The 15881-nt window shown below is 42.0% G+C and overlaps 2 protein-coding genes across 4 annotated transcripts in view; one reads left to right on the forward strand and one right to left on the reverse strand.

The window, feature by feature from the left end:
• Positions 1-12500, reverse strand: part of LOC111977827 (kynurenine 3-monooxygenase) — a 33116-nt gene extending 20616 nt beyond the window's left edge. The window contains exons 1-5 of one of the 3 annotated variants that reach the window (XM_024007535.2): positions 12241-12500; positions 11611-11680; positions 10234-10331; positions 7251-7340; positions 3362-3410 (exon numbers count right to left, since the gene is read on the reverse strand). In XM_024007535.2, the coding sequence (XP_023863303.1) occupies positions 3362-3410; positions 7251-7340; positions 10234-10331; positions 11611-11680; positions 12241-12312 (379 nt within the window). In that variant the 5' untranslated portion in view covers positions 12313-12500. The remainder of the gene's footprint in view (positions 1-3361; positions 3411-7250; positions 7341-10233; positions 10332-11610; positions 11681-12240) is intronic. The other 2 variants (XM_024007537.2, XM_024007536.2) reach the window with 2 other exon arrangements.
• A 397-nt stretch (positions 12501-12897) lies between these two features.
• LOC111977826 (insulin-degrading enzyme) overlaps positions 12898-15881 on the forward strand; it is a 43694-nt gene continuing 40710 nt past the window's right edge. The window contains exon 1 of the mRNA XM_024007534.2: positions 12898-12984. Coding sequence (XP_023863302.1) covers positions 12956-12984 — 29 coding nt within the window. The 5' untranslated portion in view covers positions 12898-12955. The remainder of the gene's footprint in view (positions 12985-15881) is intronic.

The raw sequence follows: 15881 nt of genomic DNA on the forward strand, positions 1-15881 counted from the left end.
TTGACAATACATTTCACATGCTGTTGTGCAAATGGAATAGACAAAAGGTGGAAATTATAGGCAATTAGCCAGACACCCCCATAAAGAGTGATTCTGCAGTGGTGACCACAGACCACTTCTCAGTTCCTATGCTTCCTGGCTGATGTTTTGTCACTTTTGAATGCTGGCGGTGCTCTCACTCTAGTGGTAGCATGAGACGAGTCTACAACCCACACAAGCTCAGGTAGTGCAGCTCATCCAGGATGGCACATCAATGCGAGCTGTGGCAAGAAGTTTGCTGTGTCTGTCAGCGTAGGTCCAGAGCATGGAGGCGCTACCAGGAGACAGGCCAGTACATCAGGAGACGTGGAGGAGGCCGTAGGAGGGCAACAACCCAGCAGCAGGACCGCTACCTCCACCTTTTGTGCAGGAGGAGCACTACCAGAGTCCTGCAAAATGATTTCAGCAGGCCACAAATGTGCATGTGTCTGCTCAAACGGTCAGAAACAGACTCCATGAGGGTGGTATGAGGGCCGACGTCCACAGGTGGGGTGTGCTTAAAGCCAACAACCGTGCAGGACGTTGGCATTTGCCAGAGAACACCAAGATTAGCAAATTCGCCACTGGGCCCTGTGCTCTTCACAGATGAGAGCAGGTTCACACTGAGCACATGATCACATGTGACAGACGTGACAGAGTCTGGAGACGCCGTGGAGAACGTTCTGCTGCCTGCACCATCCCTCACATGACCGGTTTGGCGTGGGTCAGTCATGGTGTGCTCGGGCTCTGAGGATCTCATCTCGGTACCTAATGGCAGTCAGGCTACCTCTGGCGAGCACATGGAGGGCTGTGCGGCCCACAAAAAAATGCCACCCACACCATGACTGACCCACGCGCCAAACCGGTCATGCTGGAGCATGGTGCAGGCAGCAGAACGTTCTCCACGCGTCTCCAGACTCTGTCACGTCTGTCACATGTGTCTCAGTGTGAACCTGCTCTCATCTGTGAAGAGCACAGGGCGCCAGTGGCGAATTTGCTAATCTTGGTGTTCTCTGGCAAATGCCAAACGTCCTGCACGGTGTTTGGCTTTAAGCACAACCCCCACCTGTGGACGTCGGGCCCTCATACCACCCTCATGGAGTCTGTTTCTGACCGTTTGAGCAGACACATGCACATTTGTGGCTGCTGGAGGTCATTTTGCAGGGCCTGGCAGTGCTCCTCCTGCACAAAGGCGGAGGTAGCGGTCCTGCTGCTGCATGTGAAATGTATTGTCAATCAGTGTTGCTTCCTAAGTGGACAGTTTGATTTCACAGAAGTGTGATTGACTTGGAGTTACATTGTGTTGTTTAAGTGTTCCCTTTATTTTTTTGAGCAGTGTATTATAGATTGTATTAAAATTATTTTTTAAATGTCAGTGGTTAATTGGAAAGAAAGAGACACGTCTCTATTTAACCTTAAACTTTACAGATGGTTTTAAGACAGTACTTTTAACAAGCACATCAAATCAAACTTTATTTGCCACATGCGCCAAATACAAGTGTATACTTTACCGTGAAATGATTACTTACTTAACCAACAGTGCAGTTCAAGAAGAAGAAAATATTTACCAAGTAGATGAAAAAATGAAAAAGTAATAATAAAAAGTAACACAATAAGAATAACAATAGCGAGGCTATATATAGGGGGCACCGGTACCGAGTCAGTGTGCAGGGGTACAGGCTAGTTGAGGTAATCTGTACATGGTGGGGGGGGGGTCAATGTAAATTGTCCGGTGGCGATTTTTATGAATTGGGGGTAGAAGCTGTTGAGGAGCCTTTTGATCATAGACTTGGCGCTCCGGTTACCGTGTGGTAGCAGAGAAAACAGTCTAAGAATTGGGTGACTGGGGCTTTCCTCTGACACCGCCTATTATATTGGTCCTGGATGGCAGGAAGCTTGGCCTCAGTGATGTACTGGGCCGTTTGCACTACCCTCTGTAGTGCTTTACAGAGGGTAGATGCCATACCAGGCGGTGATGCAACCGGTCAGGATGCTCTCGATAGTGCAGCTGTAGAACCTTTTGACGATCTGGGGCCCCATGCCAAAACTTTTCAGTCTCCTGAGGGGYAAAAAAGGTTTTGTCATGCCCTCTTCACGACTGTCTTGGTATGTTTGGACCATGATAGTTCGTTGGTGATGTGGACACCAAGGAACTTGAAACTCTCGACCCGCTCCACTACAGCCCCGTCGATGTTAATGGGGGCCTGTTCGGCCCGCCTTTTCCTGTACTGTATTCCACGATCAGCTCCTTTGTCTTGCTCACATTGAGGGAGGTTGTTGTCCTGGCACCACACTGCCAGTTCTCTGACCTCCTCCCTATAGACCATCTCATCGTTGTCGGTAATCAGGCGAGAGAAACTATTCATATCATCTTAATAATCCATATTATTTTATTGTAGAAATGGCAGATTGACATCAGGTAGATAATACAAGATTAACCTACTTGCCATTCAAGATGAGTGGATAAGCATACTGCATTTCAATAAGCACATACAATATTGAGAATCTGATGTGCTCTCCAGAGCCCTATACTTAGTTAGCGAGGTAACTTTCGGTCAACTCTGAGTTCAACTCTGGATAACCGGTACCACGAAAATGGCTCACCTTTTAGCCAGGTAAATTTCTATGGCAACGAATCCTTCAGCACCAACATGCTCCCGGGCAGGCTAACTTAGACCAATGAAATCAGATTCCTCCGTCTCGCAAAGATTGCGTCATCATCCCCTTCATGTGAAGACGACGACTGATAAAAATATTTTATTAATCAAATGTTTTGTTGTGTGTTAAAAAATGATCATGTTAAAATATCTTTCACATTACACATTTAGTAATGACATAATGCATTTGAAACTTCACGCATTTAAAACTTGTGAATAACTTAATATCATTATTTTATCGATAGGAGTGGGGGAAAAAGGTGCTTGTGCATTCATAAGCACACCAAAGACGGCGTTAAACAATAAGTAATACAATAAAGACGCACTTCAACAAGCCTATTTATCACCATAGCCGGCTGAATTTGCAAGCTAACTTTTCTTTCATTTTGATTTCGGCACAAATTACAAATGTGGCACTGACTCGCCCATAGATTGATGTTTCAGCATTGCCTCAATGAAGAGTCTGGCGTTCGACTAGGTATGTGCGACATCCAGGCGCAGTTCCAAGCCTGCTAGAGTTAGCGGCAGGCGAACAAGCAATAGCCACTGTTGTAGTGTGAATGACACCTAAACTGGAATGTAAATCTAACTGAAGCTGGCTAGCTTTAGAAAACCCAGAGTAGATCTTTCTTCAATAGAAGTATACCCCTCAGGCGTTATGGGAAGAAGGATTTTCATTCTCCTACCTGACAACAGTTCTTTGTTGAGGTTGGCTCTGTCGACAGACAGGATGTACTGAAAAGAGAACAGGCTGTTACAGTACCTTTCAACTACACAGAATAATGTGARGCTGTAACACTGACACTACCACTTTTTTGGTATGAAAATGTCAACAATGAATACATTTCAAATACATTGAGAAGCAATGCTCGGGGATTCTTAAAACATTCAGTGACTGAAATGTGAGTGGGATCGGGGAGTCTGTCTATTGTCGATTAAGAATTACTGAGTTGATAGATCGAGTAAGCTTTGGTTCAAATCATCTTTTGAAGTGTTGAGTGGATGGGATAATTGATTTAGCGGAACATCCATCGGAAGGGCCCTTTTTTATCTTGTCCTTTCTACTTGAACAATTGGGTAGAATAAAATACCTCTTTRCCACGGAATAAATAAATACTTCTCGAATTAGCAACCATGTCTTCTCCCTCCACCTCTCTATCCATCACCACTCTCTGCCTAGCCGACCTCCCCTAATTATTTTTCATAACTTTTTTTATATGTCTGATCGTGTCTTCTCTCTTGTTATCCACTTTCTCCCCATCTACATTTTTTCCTAACATCCTGTCTTCCCACTTCTCTTAATGACAGAGGGATTACTGAGTTTAGTGGGCTACTATGAAGATATTTGCCTAAATATAGTTCCTCTTTAAAGACAGAATAGAACAGAGGTTAACGCCTTTCAAAAACACAACTCCCAAACAGCTCTGTGTAGACAATAGGGCTCCCCTCCATCATCATATTGCATGGTACCTGTCCTGAGCTGAGCATCACCTTTAATATGGGGTGGAATTACAGCTCATGTCATCTATCATAGGTACAGAACCAAACAGAAACATGTGACAATGTTGGGAAGTTTACACCACACAGGACAAGACAGGTGTTCAAATATTATAATTTCAAAAACTTTAGCTGTGCTTGATTTAGCTTGCTTGTTGAAATGGTACCAATAAAACATTCAGAAATGCAAACGTCGCCCACCTGGCACTCCAGGCAGTCTGAGGCAAACGCTTAAAGCATCTGAAAAAGTGCAAATTCTATTTGAAGTCATAAAGTTTGTAATAGATGAAAAAGCTTCCTCTCAAGCTAAAATAAATAACACTTACCTGTGGGGTGACAGGTACATTGTGCTTTGTTTCAGGTCTGTATTAGGACACTCCTTGACCTCAGCAGCCAACTGTGACCAGCACAGACATGAGTTCAAATACTAGTTGTACTCTTTCAAATACTTTAAGGATTTGCTTTAGTCTGCATGGAGTGCCAAGTAGGCAGGTTTTGCACTTTGGCAATTTTTCTATTGGTTCCATTTCACAAAGCAAGCTCAATCAAACACAGCTGAAGTATTTGAAATGATAGTATTTGACCACAGGTCTGGTTACATCTCAAATTAACACCTATTAACAATGATTGGTTTAAAGATGTAATGCACAGTAAGGGGAAAAGCGCCACTGCTGCCCCATGGCTGTTGTTATTGTTTGATGAAGCAGAGCTGGGGAGCATCTCGCATTGTTGTAAGAAAGTGCAGTACATATGCTGCTGTTCTATCACACGTGCAATGACGTCAGAGCGAGAAAAAAACCCATGTTATTATAATATCGCAAACGGACGTGGCAGTTTCACCATTAAAGATTCCAGCTTTAACTGACTATTCACACTGTGAGAACCTACAGTACCAGTCAAAAGTTTAGACACACCTACTCATTCAAGGGTTTTTCTTTATTTTTTTCCCTACATTGTAGAATAATAGTGAAGACATCAAAACTATGAAATAACATACATGTCGTAATCAMGTAGCAACCAAAACAGTGTTAAACAAATCAAAACGTATTTTAGATTCTTCAAAGTAGCCACCTTTTGCCTTGATGACAGATTTGCAAACTCTTGGCATTCTCTTAACCAGCTTCACCTGGAATGCATTTCCAGCAGTCTTGAAGGAGCTCTCACATATACTGAGCACTTGTTGGCTGCTTTTCCTTCACTCTTCGGTCCAACTCAGCCCAAACCATCTCAATTGGGTTGAGGTCGGGTGATTGTGGAGGCCAGGTCARCTGATGCAGCACTCCATCACTCTCCTTATTGGCCAAATAGCCCTTACACAGCCTGGAGGTGTGTTGGGTCATTGTCCTGTTGAAAAACAAATGATTGTCCCACTAAGCGCAAACCAGATGGGATGGTGTATCGCTGCAGAATGCTGTGATAGCCATGCTGGTGTGCCTTGAATTCTAAATAAATCTCTGACAGTTTCACCAGCAAAACACCCCCACACTTCCTCCTCCATGCTTCACAGTGGGAACCACACATGCGGAGATCTGTTAACCTACTCTGCATCTCACAAAGACACGGGGGTTGGAACCAAAAATCAAACATTTGGACTCATCAGACCAAAGGACAGATTTCCACCAGTCTAATGTCCATTGCTCGTGTTTCTTGGCCCAAGCAAGTCTCTTCTTCTTATTGGTGTCCTTTAGTAGTGGTTTCTTTGCAGCAATTTGACCATGAAGTCCTGATTCACGCAGTCTCTTCTGAACAGTTGATGTTTAGATGCGTCTGTTACTTGAACTCTGTGAAGCATTTATTTGGGCTGCAATTTCTGAGGCTTGTAACTGTAATGAACTTATCCTTCCTTTCCTGTGGCGGCCCTCGTGAGAGCCAGTTTCATCATAGCGCTTGATGGTTTTTGCGACTGCACTTGAAGAAACTTGACGGATCTTTATGTCTTAAAGTAATGACTAGTTAAATAAAGGTTAAATAAAAATAAATACAAATTATTTGAGCTTTTCTTGCCATAATATGGACTTGGTCTTTTACCAAATAGGGCTATCTTCTGTATACCACCCCTACCTTGTCACAACACAACTGATTGGCTCAAACACATTAAGAAGGAAAGAAATTCCACAAATTAACTTTTAACAAGGCACACCTGTTAATTGAAATGCATTCCAAATGCATACCTCATGAAGCTGGTTGAGAGAATTCCAAGAGTGTGCAAATCTGTCATCAAGGCAAAGGGTGGCTACTTTGAAGAATCTCAAATATAAAATATATTTTGATTTGTTTAACGCTTTTTAGGTTACTACATGATTCCATAAGTGTTATTTCATAGTTGCGGTCTTCACTATTATTCTACAATGTAGAAAATAGTAAAAAAGAAGAAAAACCCTGGAATGAGAAGGTGTGTCAAAACTTTTGACTGGTACTGTAAAACAGGTGTTAATTTGAAAGTAAATTAAATCAAGTATTCTGGGATTTAAATAAAGGCCTGCTTTGTTTAGGGGATTTTTGAGATGATGAATCACACAAACCTCATTCCCTTTGCTCCTTGTTGCAAAGAGGTGTAATGATTAACAGAGTCCCTTCAGGATGGAAGAGGTCCTGTTGATTCAGTAAATCTGAGGCCATTGACCGTTGTTTGTGTCTCAATGCACTTTCTATGATGAAAGACTGCCAAAGTGGTGAAGTGACATTTTTCACAAAAATAACATGGTCGCTGTGTTAGAACGTGTGTTTTGATTGCTGATTTTCTACATTTATCAAAGTCCCATCAGGTAGTCGGATTTCAGGTGTGTCCATGTAAATAGGATTATTAGGGGAATCGTTCTTCTTGCAAAGCATGTAAACGTTTAAATCAAACTATTATATTAATCTGACTATTCATAATAATCGTATCATTTTGTGCATGTAACTGTACTCAATGATGTATTTAAGAAACTGTAATTATACATAAATAATACAAAAGGCTGACAGACTACTGTGCTACAAGATAATGGTCATACTTTGTCTTGCTTGTAGAATTAATTCTTAATCTATCGAATGGGAGTTACAGTGTGGTGTGTGTAGGCGTTGCAGCAGCAGAGTTACCTGGCCTTTCTTGCCATAGGGAATGGGGGACTGTGTCCCATTCAAAGAGTGGATCATTCTGGAATGCATGGGGATTCCTTTGGAGACAATCTAGAGAAGAAATCAAACTGGTCATATTTGCTCATGGAATTACATTGTCAGTGTATCGACAATAACACGATGAAGACAAACATATTGAAAAAGGAATCCAGCACTAAATCAAATCAAACTTTGTCACATGCGCCAAAATGCTTACTTATACAAGCCCTTAACCAACAATGCAGTTCAAGAAAGAGTTAAGAAAATATTTACCAAATAAACTAAAATAAAAATTCATAAAAAGAAACAATAAAATAACATTAACGAGGCTATATACACAGGGGGTACCGGTACCGAGTCAATTTGCAGGGATACAGGTTAGTTGAGGTAATTTGTAGGTAGGGGTAAAGTGACGGCATACTGTAGATAATAAACAGCGATTGTGTTTGGGGGGGGTCAATGTAAATAGTCCAGGTGGCCATTTGATTAATTGTTCAGCAGTCTTATGGCTTGGGGGTAGAAGCTGTTAAGGAGCCTGTTAGTCCTAKACTTGGCGCTTGGTACCGCTTGCCGTACGGTAGCAGAGAGAACAGTCTATGGGTGACTGGAGTCTTTGACAATTTTTGGGGGACTTTCCATTGACATAACCTAGTATTTAGGTCCTGGATGGCAGGAATCTTGGCCCCAGTGTGGAGTGCGATTGAGACTGCGGATTTMTTGGGGCGGTATGTGAATTGGAGTGGGTCTAGGATATCCGGGATGATGGTGTTGATGTGAGCCATGGCCAGCCTTTCAAAGAACTTCATGGCTACCAACGTGAGTGCTACAGGGCGGTAATCATTTAGGRAGGTTACRTTCGCTTCCTTGGGTACAGGGACTATGCTGGTCTGCTTGAAACATGTAGGTGTTACAGACTCGGTCAGGGAGAGGTTGAAAATGTCAGTGAAGACACTTGCCAGTTGGTCCGCGCATGCTTTGAGTACACGCCCTGGTAATCCGTCTGGCCCAGCGGCTTTGTGAATGTTGACCCGTTTAAAGGTCTTGCTCACATCGGCTACCGAGAGCGTTATCARACAGTCATCCGGAACAGCTGGTGCTCTCATGCATGCTTCAGTGTTGCTTGCCTCGAAGCGAGCATAAAAGGCATTTAGCTCATCTGATAAGCTCGCGTCACTAGGCACCTCACGTCTGGGTTTCCCTTTGTAGTTCGTAATAGTTTTCAAGCCCTGCCACATCCGATGAGCGTCAGAGCSGGTGTAGTAGGATTCAGTCTTAATCCTGCATTGACGCTTTGCTTGTTTGATGGTTCGTCTGAGGGCATGGAGGGATTTCTTATAAGCGTCCGGATTAGTGTCCCGCTCTTTGAAAGCGGCAGCTCTAGCRTTTAGKTCGATGCAGGTGTTGCCTGTAATCCATGGCTTCTGGTTGGGATATGTACATACGMTCACTGTGGGGACGACATCYTCGATGCACTTATTGATGAAGCCGATGACTGAGGTGGTATACTCCTCAATGCCATTGGATGAATCCCGGAACATATTCCAGTCTGTGCTAGCAAAACAGTCCTGTAGCGTAGCATCCGCGTCATCTGACCACTTCCGTATTGAGCGAGTCACTGGTACTTCCTGCTTTAGTTTTTGCTTGTAAGCAGGAATCAGGAGGATAGAATTATGTTCAGATTTGCCAAATGGAGGGCGAGGGAGAGCTTTGTATGCATCTCTGTGTGTGGAGTAAAGGTGGTCTAGAGTTTTTTTCCTCTGGTTGCACATGTGACATGCTGGTAGAAATGAGATAAAATGGATTTAAGTTTGACTGCATTAAAGTCCCCGGCCACTAGGAGCGCCGCTTCTGGATGAGCATTTTCTTGTTTGCTTATTGTCTTATACAGCTCGTTGAGTGCGGTCTTAGTGCCAGCATTGGTTTGTGATGATAAATAGACGGCTACGAATAATATAGATGAGAACTCTCTTGGTAGATAGTGTGGTCTACAGCTTATCAAAGGGTACTCTACCTCAGGCGAGTAATACCTTGAGACTTCTTTAATATTAGACATTGCGCACCAGCTGTTATTGACAAATAGACACACACCCACACCCCTCGTCTTACTAAACGTAGCTTCTCTGTCCTGCCGATGCATGGAAAATCCCGCCAGGTGTATATTATCCGTGTCGTCGTTCAGCCACGACTCGGTGAAACATAAGATATTACAGTTTTTAATGTCTTGTTGGTAGGATGGTCTTGATCGTATATCATTCATTTTGTTTTCCAATGATTGCACGTTGGCCAATAGAAAAGATGGTAGTGGAGGTTCATTCACTCGCCTACAAATTCTCAGAAGGCAGCCCAACCTRCGCCCCCTTTTTCTCCGTCTTTTCTTCACGCAAATGACGGYGATTTGGGCCKGTTCCCGATAAAGCAGTATATCCTTTACATCAGACTCATTAAAGAAAAAATCTTTGTCCAGTTTGAGGTGAGGAATTGCTGTTCTGATGTGCAGAAGTTATTTTTGGTCATAAGAGATGGTAGCAGCAACATTATGTACAAAATAAGTTACAAAGTAAGTTACGAACKACGCGAAATAAACAAACAAAATAGCACAGTTGGTTAGGAGCCCGTCAAACATCAGCCATCTCCTCCGGTGCCATTATAGTTCTCTAGCAACAACAATTGGCAAAACATTTAAAACACATCTATTAATTCGGCCATAGTTCAGGAAAGTGGATATTCTTGGCTCTAAATATGGGCTACCTAAGTTCATTCTGTCCTCATCATAACTGCCCTTGAAGGTTGACTTGAAAAGCTGGCGAAGCCCAGGCCCCACTTTGAATATTTCATCATTATGAATACAGTAAAATAACAACAAAGAGCGACTGCCTGGTTCCGTTTTCATTGCTTACGTGCTGTTGAGACTAGGAATTCAATTTACCACAGTTGTAGCCAAGAAGGACAAAACAGGACAACATACCGTGTCTTCCATTCCCACTTGTTTCAATGCCTGGCGACCCCTGTGAGATAGAGCTAGATTGATGCTTCTTCCCTTGACTATTTTGGCTTGGCGGATATCTGGTCAGCATCAGAGATGGAGAGATCAAACATTCAGGTATGATGATACTCAAGTCTAACATACACAAGCTACTAGTCAATCCAAATGTAATTTCACTGCATCTGATGAATGCTTGTGAAACCAGTGTCATATGCCAATCATAACTTATATTGAAATACATGTTTAGATTGCTGTTTGATTGCTACCAGGACAGAAGCCATCCCAGCTAGCACAGGGGATCTGGGACGATTCTGGCTGAGCGTCGGGGCACTCGGCTGAGAGTCAGACTCTGCCGACGTCATGTGGCACGAGTATGGGCTGCCTTCGGCAGTATTACTTATGGCTAGGATGTGGAGATTGAGTTCGGGCCGATTCCGGTGTGAGTTATCTGGCCCAAATATATTACTTGCGGCTCGGGCCGATTGGGGCTACTCTCTGGCATATGATTACACTGGCTGCATTATGTAATTAACATTTCATTATTTATTTTTCCTTATTCTCTCATTGTTTCTGTGATCAAAAAATTCAATGATAATTTAAATGAAATTCTTTAAGAGTCCTGTGTGGTATTTTTGTATTTTGATACTTTGTGCAAGGCAATTGATAAGCATTAAAAACGTTGTGGATGGAGCCTCCTGAGTGGCTCAGCGGTCTAAGACACTGCATCGCAGTGCAAACTGCATTGATACAGATGCTGGTACGAGAACCGTACCGGCCGCGACCGGGAGACCCATGAGGCGACGCACAATTGGCCCAGCGTCGTCCGAGTTAGGGGAGGGTTTGGCCGGCCGAGATTTCCTTGTCCCATCGCGCTATAGCGACTCCTGTGGCGGGCCAGGCGCATGCACGCTGACACGGTCACCAGATGTATGGTGTTTCCTCCGACACAAAATGTTTTTTGTGGATGGTATAATTTGTATGTATAAAATTTAGAATAGTAATATTTCAAATTTCTAAAATCGGCTAATTTTGTATACATTTAAATTTGCATCGGGCCGCTTCTGGGGGGATTCTGGAAAGATGCCGGCAAAGTCGGTCGATTCTGGGCAGTCATTCATTTTGATTCCGGGCCGAGTCCGACACCCGATTCCGGGCCGATTCAATCAGTTCCGGCCCACCAGGAGAGTGCCGCTTCTGGGCCAATTCCTCATTGCTAGCGGGGATTGTGCTTTGTTGTTAGGAATATTGTAATGACTAATGACTGCATGCAGTGCATTTCTCCAAAAATAGATGCAGACTACTTTGTAGCTGTTCAAAATAAGAGGAAGCACTTTATATGTTGTGTAATCAAGTGTTTACCTTCTCGAGATTCAAAGACCTCTACTTGAAAACCTCTTTTTGCAAAGTAGCAGGCATTCAAGGCGCCGACCTGAGAGAGGGTTGATTGAGTCTGTTAAAGGCTTGCATGTTTTTGCATTAGTTTATGGTGCAGGCAGCATCTATTTTCATTTTTARCACTTGTGATAAAAATGGAAATGGATTTTAAAAAATGTACATGGTTGCTGCATAGCAATATCAAAGGAAGAGATCAAAACAGTCATGTTGACCTACCAATGMTAGGCTACAACAGGGACCGAGTAGTTTAAGGTGTCAATTACTGTTAGGCTTTACTCTTCCTTACATGATGTTGCTTTAAGAMGCCTACAAGGAAAAGTATAACAAATTATACTGTTTGTTTACAACCAAAATACTGTTAGCTCAGACCTGCCTTTTTCACTATCAACCATATTGAGTCAATGGGGCCATCTGCAGTTTAGCAAATTGGCAAAGCCAAAAATGGTCCTATAACCTCAAGAAAATAAGGCTCCGATTACACTTAAATAGATTACACAGATTAGATAACCTTGTCACAACATGAAAAATGTTTCATAACAGCAAATATCAGCAGCCTGTTTATACATTATTCACACTTCCATMTTGACTTCTTACCAAACCACCTCCCACCACAGCCACCACTTTTTTCTTGCTGGTTGATTTGCTMTCATTGGTTGAATAATCCATTGTAGTTTATGTCGTTATACTGGAGTCTTGCAGGGTCCGTTTTGCCTTTCAGTGATCTTGGACACTGAAATAAATTACTACCTGAGCCGATTAAATTAAAACGTTTTTACTGTGACACTCAGGGTTTTGAGGGAGGCGCGACCCGGATCTCATAAATGTCATCCTCGTGGTGGTTGGTTCGCTTTTCCTTCACAAAGCAAACAAAACAGAGAGATAGTTCAGAGTTGAGGAATTTCCCATGAGCAGCTGAAGTGCACACAGCGCGCAGAGAAACAGAAAGATTACAAGAGCCGCTGGATTTACACACCTTTTACTAMGAACTGCTGTGTGAATGATCTGATAGGTGATTATGTCGTAGTAAAAAAAAGAATCACTTAAATTAAAAAATGTCTGTGGTCCAGAGCTAGTAGTTTTTCGCTAATCAATCTTGTGAAACAAAAGAGCATAGATCCCTAATGATGCCTATACTGACATTAGGAGAAGTTACACATTTACTCTGAAATTCAACCATTGGATGCTGGTTTAATTTAAATTGCTCATGCTGTATTATGATGAACTTTTCAGAGACAAAAGAAAAAAGATCCACAGAGACTAGGCCTACATTCAACTGCTGCCCATTCGCCCATCGCTGGGATCGATAAATATGAGTCTGTTGTTCCCTCTACTGGTCATGTAAGCATAAAGCACCCACACACATTTCAGGGATAGGAACAATTATTTTTCGATTCGTATGGGTTAAAATATTTCTCGAACTATTTGACTTTAGATTTTATAAAGGATACTGTTTCAATAGGCCAGTGATTATGAAACCTCTCCTCGTTGACCCCAGAGGTTTCACAATTTTGTTGTAGCCCTTAATTAGCTCACCTGATTTTTTAACGTTCCGAATGCACACAAAAATTCCCCAGAACATGCGTGCGCCAGTTCATGCAAAAGTTGGCATTTATAAAAAGTGAAATTGACGTGAGAATGTGCTTATCCTCCTGCAAACTTCAGACCATGCGTATGCAGTTTCTAGTGGTTTATTAATTGCGTTGCAAGAAGGAAAAAGTGGCCTAGTAGTAACCTTGTGCAAATGAGGACTGTACACTGAGTGTATAAAAAACGGACATAGACTGACCAGCTATGATCCCTTTGATGTAAAATCCACGCCAATCAGTGTAGATGAAGGGGAGGAGACAGGTTAAAGAAAGATTTTTAAGCCTTGATACAATTGCCAGAGGGTGTATGGGCAAGACAAACGATTGAAGTGCTTTTGAACGGGGTACGGTAGTATGTGGTGCCAGGCGCACCGGTTTGAGTGTGTCAAGAACTGTAATGCTAATGCGTTTTTCACGCTCAACAGTTCTGTGATTATCAAGAATGGTCCACCACCCAAAGGACATCCAGCCAAATAGACACAACTGTGATAAGCATTGGCGTCAACATGGGCCAGCATCCCTGTAGAACGATTTCGACACCTTGTAGAGTCCATAAACCTACGAATTGAGTCTATTCTGATGACAAAAAAGGGGGGTGCAAACAAGATGCAATCATTTGGCGTTAATGAGAAGAACGAAAATCCATTTATTTTATCTTTGCATTCTAAAATAATTAGAAATAAGCATCCATTTCCTATTATTTTATTTTCATGGTCATTGCAGACTAAATGTATCACTTTTTCTGACCGCTGTGAAAGCAGGCAAGTACTTCCGTGTCACACATTTTTGCCATCTTTCAGAATAAAAGTTCCGTCCTGTATACTTTGTAAATGAATAATTAGGGCGTAAATGATGGAAAATTTGCACAATTATCGATATATTGTATACTAGTTATAATCCAAAGAGTAATTAAAAATATTGTCATTAATTATAAGATATTGTCATTAATTTGTTTATTTTTTCAAGACTAAATGGTCAACAATGTTTTTTGTGTGTGTACTCCCTATCATTTATTGCACTGTACAAAATGATATGTACGTTGTGTCGCAGCAGTAAAAGCGAACAAGGGAAACAGCGCCCCTCTGTCTCAGTATGTGTAGCCCATGTATCTGACGCTGTCTGGACCTAAATATTATAACATGTAGTAGCATTTGATTGATTGATGCCAGCAAGCATTATTTAGCCTCCCTTGAAAGATAAATAAATAAAACAATTAGCCAATCAGCGTTGAGCTTGTCCTGCTGCAGCAAAACGCTCCCCAAGGGAGGCCAGTTTGGATTTGGCTTCAGACCAATCAAATCACTTTCTTTGCAAACAGTCATTTTCAGAAAGTCTGTTTCTGGTCTGRTTAKYMTGATGTCCAGCAGTAACTAGCTTGTTAAATTGTCCCTTTCCTAAGCCATGGATGGAGATGGAGATTAGGACTTGTCGTTTTGACTTAGTTCTCTGTACAGGCCAAGGATTATGACGGCGATTCTGATTAAATCATAGATTAKTATGTTTTGCCACTGGCCTGAGACACTGAAGTTCAATATGCAGCCTAGACGTAGCCTAGTAGCGTAGCACCCGTATTATCGGTATATTCAACAGCGTTTAAGAAATATATTACCTTCAACAGTGTTATCTTGTGATAACCCCCCCTTTTTTTGCCATCAGAATGGACAGCCACATATTTAGCAACATTGATTGGACAACATTTTTTGTTACCATCTTAAAGTTTGTTTTCACTGTATTAAACTAAGCATATTTATCCTTGTTTATTTGATGATGTTTAAGTTGAAATGGTGCTGGAATAGCAGTGCTCCCGTTGTCTTTGTGCTGACTAACTCTGTGGTTTTAAATCAGTACTTGTTCAGTAAACTGTCAAAAACATTAACTTGCTTGACCATGCTGCAGGTGATAACTGTTTGTATGTAATATATGCTTTGTGGACTTCACCGGTTTTGTGATGAAACAAACGTATGTGTAGTTGCATTTATTCGACCACTGTGTGACTGTCTTTTTGTTGTCACGGCCTTATTGTATATCACAATGGGGTATGAACCGATAAGTTATAGAGCAAACAACGCAATTAAGACAACATAGTTTGTAATAAGGCTTTTTTACTGGCTTTGCTTGGCTTCCTCAGTGATTTTTTTTACCCATGCACCGCTACTGCTCAGGAGTAGTTCTAGTTTCCAAATCCAGAGTTTACACCCAGTGTRGCTGCTCATTTGGCGACCCTTATAGAGTGACTCATCAACTTAAATCCAATAGTTTTTTTCATATTGCATATTGTACCATAGAAAATTATCTGCACGTTGTGTCGCTGTAAAAGGGGAGTATTTTCTACTCAGGAGAACTTCAGCTTTCCAAATCCACAGAGTTTACGCCACAGAGTTTACACCGAGAGGAGCGTCGCTAATCATCTGTTATTCTTGCTACACTAAATGACCAAACATATGTGGACACCTCCTCGTCGAACATCTCATTCCAAAATCATGGGCATTAATGAAGTTGGTCCCCCTTTGCTGTAGAACTTTGAGCCATCATGTAACAGTTCAAAATAAATATTTTCATTTGAAGTTTGTTGTTTCAAATTTAGTTTTTTTGCAGAATTATTATTGAATTAAGATCATACTTTTCTGCTACCTGCTGTGGTTCTGAACT

This window comes from Salvelinus sp. IW2-2015, linkage group LG18 (genome assembly GCF_002910315.2).
Source record: "Salvelinus sp. IW2-2015 linkage group LG18, ASM291031v2, whole genome shotgun sequence".
Taxonomy (NCBI): Eukaryota; Metazoa; Chordata; class Actinopteri; order Salmoniformes; family Salmonidae; genus Salvelinus; species Salvelinus sp. IW2-2015.